This window comes from Leishmania braziliensis, contig 57 (genome assembly GCF_000002845.2).
Source record: "Leishmania braziliensis MHOM/BR/75/M2904 WGS CADA00000000 data, contig 57, whole genome shotgun sequence".
Classification (NCBI taxonomy): domain Eukaryota; phylum Euglenozoa; class Kinetoplastea; order Trypanosomatida; family Trypanosomatidae; genus Leishmania; species Leishmania braziliensis.
In genome coordinates, this window is record NW_004057941.1 from 1 (window position 1) to 6,415 (window position 6,415).

The following is a 6,415-nucleotide window of genomic DNA, read 5'->3' on the forward strand; positions in this document are numbered from 1 at the left end:
TTGNNACTACTCGCTCGCGGGCTTGTTGACGTGGTGATCTAGCACTTACATTGCCCCTTATCCGCGTGCTTTGCTCTTCAGTTATCCTCAACTCCTTCCGCCATTCTTCGCCGCTCACACACACTCTCTCTACTCCTCCCCCCTCTCGCGCGCGCATCGTACTGCACGTGAATTTACAACGCCGGAAGGCAGACCTGCTTTGGCCTCATCGCCCACTCACAGTCCCCGCATAGCCGCACAACCTCAATTTCTCTTTACCCACTCTCCCCCTCGTCGACTTCTCCACCTCCTCTCATCAGCCTTTACGCAGACGCAAGTACGGCGACGGGCAGCATCGAGGTGCGCGCTTTCATTCAGGAGTTGCCACGCTGTAGTTCGTCTCCCACCCACCAGTTGACCTAGTCGACCACCCCACACAACGCAGACGTGGTGGGGGGAGAAGTGCGCGACGCCTTGCCGCTGCTCTGTGACCGTGAGGAGGGCAGGGGAGGCGTCAGAGAGAGAGCGCCGGACAGACAGCAAAGTGAGCGAGCGAGAGGAAGCGGGGGAGGGGGGGGGGGCACTGACAGAGGCGACCGCTTGGAGAGTTGAAGCTGTCGAACACGACTTGCGAAGAAGGCGACATCTGCTGAGCAAGTTTGGAGACGTGCGCGGCATACCTCGGCACATCGAGCTACCCGGGCGTGTGCGGTCATGTGGTATGGGGACATTGCTGAGTCAGAGTTGAAGAACAGCGGAGTCTGATACGAGCCGTATTGCATGAAGCTACTCGACGCCTGCAAAGGGTGACATCGCCTCCTCTCTTCTCCCCTCACGCATCGTGTTTTTGCCAGTCCTCGGAGAATGCAGGAGGCAGACATCCCCAACCCTAACTTCTTCCCCTTGGGCAGGGACGGCGGTTGGCCGTGGCCGCGGCAACACGGTTCGGTGGGGCAGAGCGGCACATCTGCGGGGGACGCCGCCGGGCACGGAGGCCGGATAGCGGCGCCGCTGTCAGGGCGACACGCGCCGGTCGCCAGTGGGGCAAGTGCAGCGGAAATGCGCGGGATGGCGCACTGCTCCCCACAGCCTCGCGCCGGCGGCCTTCGCAGCGCTGCGCGAGGCGTCGCCGTGAAAAGCAGCGGCGACGATGACCCACTGAATGTGAACACCAGCAGCACCTCCAGCTCGACCACCTCGCTACAGTGGCGTCGCCATAACCCCTACCGGACAGCCTCCACCACCACTTCCAGCCCAGCGCACTCGCCCCGTGCGTGTCACTCTGGAAGCCCTCTTGCATTACCGGGTAGCCTCGCCGACATCCGCAGCAGTGGCTCTGCGCCTGCATCGCCGCACCTGAATGCGGTTCTTAATCCGCACGCGTCTCGCAGCAGCCGCGGGGCCGCGTCCGATAGCGAGGCCCCGTACCGTCTTCAGCCAGCATCGCCGAGCAGATCCGGGCACGACCCCGGCACCTTCTTCTCTCCGAAGGCTATGCAGGCACGCGAAACGCTGTCGCGTACCTCTTCTGCTGTAAGTTGCCTCAGCAGTCATTACAGCTGTAGCGACCAGCGGCACAGCAGCAACACCGGGCTCCTTCCCGACGTGGGCGTAGTGACAGGCGCCACCTCGAGCTCTGGCGTGTCCCTTATGCACACCTACCAGTTTCACCTCGACACGCATGACCAGAGCGGGGCAGCATCGTCGTCCGCAACGGCGCGGCACTCGTACACAACAGTGGACCATTTCTTTGAAGAGACAGGCGGCTTTCCTGTCGATGCAGACTTCGGGGCCGACAGCTACAATCGGCGGCGCTCTGGTGCTTCGCGCAGCTCTCCGGATGACATGGGCCATCACCAGCGGAGTGGCGGTACTGACAGCTGGTACGACAGCGGCAGCACCGCACCCCCCTCCCTCAACGCGACTGCGCGCCACCACACACCCGGTCAAGCCTCTCTTCGTTTTTCCAGCATTGGCTGGTGTGCACGCGTGTCTTTGCCAAAGGGAAACGTGCATGGGCAGAGCCCAATCGACTCTGTGGGAGCCTCTGGCACCGCGGGTGCGGATACGAGCATCGGGCAGACCGGGTCATCGGCGGTGCAGGGGCCTCACAGACCCACAAAGCCACCCTCAGCGATTTCCTCGACCGAGGCGATGCGCGAGTGGCAGCAGGCTTGGTTGAGTGCCGAACCGAATGACAGCGACGGTGTGCCCACCATGCCGTCCTACATGGACTCTATTTTGACACCACCAGACCTCCCCGAGGTGGAGCAGAGCAGGCGTGCCAACAACCATCAGCACCACCAGCATCAGCCGCAACGCAAGCCAAACGCTAGCCCCGCAGCTCCGTCACCCGTCATCAGCTCAGCCGCAACGCCGGGTTTCACCGTTTCCCAACTCACGGAGCTTCTAGAGGCGCACCGAGGGCGTACGCACGGTGGTGGCGGTAAAGACGAGGCCGTAGATGAGGTTAGGTGTCCTGCGGGGTCGCAGTTCTCCGTTTACGATTCTGGCATGCGACGACACTACCTCATCAGGAGCGAGCAGGTTGCCATCACGCGTGGCGCCATTAAATACGCCTCTCTGACCGAGCGCTACGGCAGCCAAACGCGATTTCGCTTTCAGCTGTGCAACCGCTATCTACACCACCGCTGCTCCAGCGCGGTGGAGTGCCAATACATCCACAGCCTTTTCGTCTCGACGGCAACGCAGGTGCATGTCAACGAAAATGGCATCACTACCTACGGTGTGCGCCAGATGATCCGTGAGGAGCTCGCTGGGGGCCGCAACACGCTCGAGTACCCTACCATCACACCAGGCATAGTCTTTGCCGTCTACCCCCCAAACCAGCTTAACAGCTTCCCGCAATTCATACTGTCGGAGCTAATTCTGCAGACTGAGGGTGCTGTGCAGACGTCCCAGGCACTCAGCGGAGACGCAGCCCACGGCGCTGAGGCCACCATCGTGCGCCCACGACACTGTGCGCACTTTCAGTTCAAGCGCATGTGCAATTTGGGCGCTTCCTGCCGCTTTATTCACTCGCTGGTTCCGTTCGTGCAGGGGCTGGTAAATCAGCCACCACTGCCCGCGTGTGTCGACTTGAACGCCCTCAGTGGCCTCGCTGCCGGTGGCGTTCTCCCCTCTGCTGTGTTTGACGGCAACGGTAGAGCGGCAATTTGGGGAGTTGGCGGTGCAGGCGGGACAAGCGTAGCCGTGCCGCGACCGATACGCAGTCAGTGCGTCCTGCCTGTGTGGCCGAATGTGGTGGGGACTGCGCAAGAGGCGGCGCTTTCGCCGCTGCTGCCACCACCGTCGGCGCTATTATCTAGGCCTGCAGTAGCGATGGGGCGGTGTGGCAGGATGAATGCTGTCTACGAGACAGATGACCACGCGACTCAGATAGCCCCGCAAGGGGTTCCACAGTATGTTAACATCACTGAGGTGTGTGCGGCGGGTGCACCGCTGTATCCGACAGTGGCGCCCATTGATGTTGCAGAGGTCGGCGGTGAATCAGTGGTGGTGATACCGCCTCCACACGAGAAGCAGCACGGTGCCACCGCAGCGGTGGGCCTCCACGGCAGCTGCGCCCCCCCAAACAGCACCGTGGCGCTGCTTCAAAGGAGATTTAATACAGCGCAGCTGCGCCGAGGGCACAGACGACGCTGACTTGCGAGTAGCGATTCTTTCACCTGCTCTTGTAGATTGTCATGAGGCGCCTCGGCAGTTTCAGCGTGTGGAGGAGCGAGGTGTGCTTGTCTTTGCCCTTCCTTGCTCTTCCCTCGTTTTGGTCACTCTTCCCGTTACACCTGGCAGCAGGAGCAGCTGCGGTGGCGTCTCTCGCGTTGACGATATTTTCTCCTTTCAGTTGCATGCGGCGTCGCCGACTCCTTTGTTGTTCTTCTTCTCCCTCTCTTTCCCTTCCCGTGTTTCTTAATTCCCCAGCTTGTTCCCTCACGCGTATGTGTCGATGTCTATGCGCTTCGGTGTCTCCGCATGCTGATGTGCGAGCAACTGTGCCTGTGTGTGTGTGTGTGTGTGTGCTCGTATGTGGATACACGCGCAGGTCTTATTCTTCGTTTCCCCTCACTTCCTCACCCCCTTTTCAGTGCCGCTGACTTTGGCTGTACTGTGCGGCGATGGGCATTTCTCATTCTCTGCGTGCGCTCGTTGCACCTCTCCTCTTTTTCTCTGTTGCCCTCCGCCTTCCATAGTCCACTCCCCACTCCGCCTCTATTCGATAACATCACCCCCCCTCTCCTCCTTCCCACCATGCAGCCCCTGCAGCCCATGCTCTGCTCCGTTTCCTTCAGCAGATACCCATGCATGGGGGGGGGCCTTCTCAGGGCGCAGAGGCCTCTGTCGATGGGTCGTCACGCTTTCCCCTCCCTCATACTTCCCATACGCACCGCTCTGCGCGTGGGGGACCACAGCAGCATAGGCGAGAGGGGGGGGGTCGCCTTTTTCGGTTGGTTGTGAGCCCCAGCGCTCAGATGGAGGCAGGGAGAGCGCGCGCACTTTCCGGCCATGGTGTGGGTGCTCGTGCGTTGGATATTCGGGCCACGGCGTCGATTATTTTGTTTGTGTGTGCGTCTCTTGATGTACCCAAAGTACGATGGAGGGAGGGCAACAGCGCAACCGACAGGTCAGTCGAGGAAGAGACGAAGCACGGGGAAAGAGTCACGCACACACACACGCCCTGGAGCAGACGGGGACACTCTCATCTCTCTCTCTCTCTCTGGCTCGGGCTGTGGGGTTTTATGTCTCATCTTATTCTTTCCATGTGTTGTTCCCCGGCGAGGAAAGCGACGACCTTCTCGTGGATGCGGTGATCTGCCCCCCACCCCACCCCCCACTTTGCCTCTCGCCGCGGGCTGCGCTCTTACGATCTGTAGCGACCTTTAGGGGTCTCCTTCGGCTCTTTCCCTCCCTTCTCCCTCCACGGCAACGTCATCGCCTCCTTTCTCTCCGCCTTTTCACCATTTCTTTGCCGTTGTCAGGCGTAGCGGGTTTGCCGTGATGCGAGTCGAGAGCACCCGTGACAGCAAAGTGTCCCTCATTTGTTTTACTTCGCGTGTGTGCGTGTGTGTGTTGGCGTCTCGCTCGTACGGCTTCTCCGATAAAGGCGCTTTTTCTTTTGTCCTCGTTGTGCTCTCTGCTGGCTGTTCGGCCCGCGCCGCTTTCTGCGGCTATGGAGGCATGCGCCCCTCCTCTTGCCTCGCCTCTCCAGTAATGAAATTGGCCTCCGGTGTCGCTTTACTGCTGCTGCTTCTTGTTCTCGTGCCGGCAGCAGTCGTGCGGTATGTCACGCCACACCACTTCTCCCTCCACTCTCTCACGCTCACACACACGACTCAAGAGAGGCAAGTAAGTGAATACACAAGGGACCCCTGCTCTAATTTCTCTCTTCCACTGGTGCTTTATTTCGACTGCGTCGATCCCCCTTTTCGCTGCTTCACCAGTGAACTCTGTTTTCACCTCTGTGAGTGGCAGCGGCTCCGTCTCCATCCCCTTCCCCCTGAGTGGCGCCCGGCCTTCTCTTGGAAGTCTTCTAAGGCTCTCCTTCACTTGTGGCTTTCTCATGCCGAGTTGATCTCTTACGCGCTCTTCCCCCCTCCCTCCCTCCCTCCCTCCCTCCCTCCCCCTCTCCTCTGCTTCTCCTTGACAGTTTTGGGTGTGTCGGTGTGCTCCTTCATTACGTGCGGCCCCGCGCCGCCATTTCTCCTCCTCCGCGTGTGCAATTTGCTCCGCTTATTTCACTTATCGTCTCACGTCCCGGTACGCGTGGTGAGCCTCTCTCTCTTCCTCTCCCTCTCACTTGTTCACCTTTTCTCTTCTCCTTGGGAAGCGCTGGCGTGTTTCTCATTCCCTCAGCACGATTGTGAGTGAGGGCAGGCAGGTAGTGTGCTAGAGTCCGTTGCTCTCTCTCTCTCTCTCCTCACTTCCTCTGAGTGGAGCGTACGTTCGCGTGCGTGCCAGCGAAGATGTGTACGTCGATCAAGAGAGAAGGGAGCAGGGGGGATGTGCTGCTCAAGCGGGGTTGTGAGCGTATGCGGGGTCACTTTGGGGCGGGCCGGTGTGCCTGTGGATGCAGCTGTGGCGATGCACCTGCATCGGCGTCCCCATGAATGCACATACCAACAGATACTACGGTATACCTGCAAAAGGGCAGTGAGCCACGGCAAGCCTCACTTCTCTTCCCCCTTTCTCCTCTCTTACACACTTTCTGAATGTGGTCAGCTCAATCCTCAGTGAAGAATGCGACGTTGGCTTTCTCAGAGCGGCGCTCAGGGAGAGAGCGAGAGAGCTGATTTGTGTTATTCTTTCAGCCTCGGTGCCCCGAACTTATCTACTCTGAGCCTTTGGTTTCTTTTCCATCTACACGACTGCCCCCTCTCCCCTGTTGACGGGATGAGGGGAGAGCACCCGCTGGCTCGTT

General features: G+C 60.0%; 1 protein-coding gene across 1 annotated transcript; it reads left to right on the forward strand.

Annotated features, from left to right (window-relative positions):
- Positions 1 to 843: 843 nt before the first annotated feature.
- LbrM_02_0740 (hypothetical protein, conserved) lies at positions 844 to 3,645 on the forward strand (the record flags this gene model as incomplete). The annotated part of the gene is made up of 1 exon (XM_003890857.1): positions 844 to 3,645. One exon carries the CDS (start codon positions 844 to 846, stop codon positions 3,643 to 3,645), a length of 2,802 nt encoding a protein of 933 aa, XP_003890906.1.
- Positions 3,646 to 6,415: the final 2,770 nt, after the last annotated feature.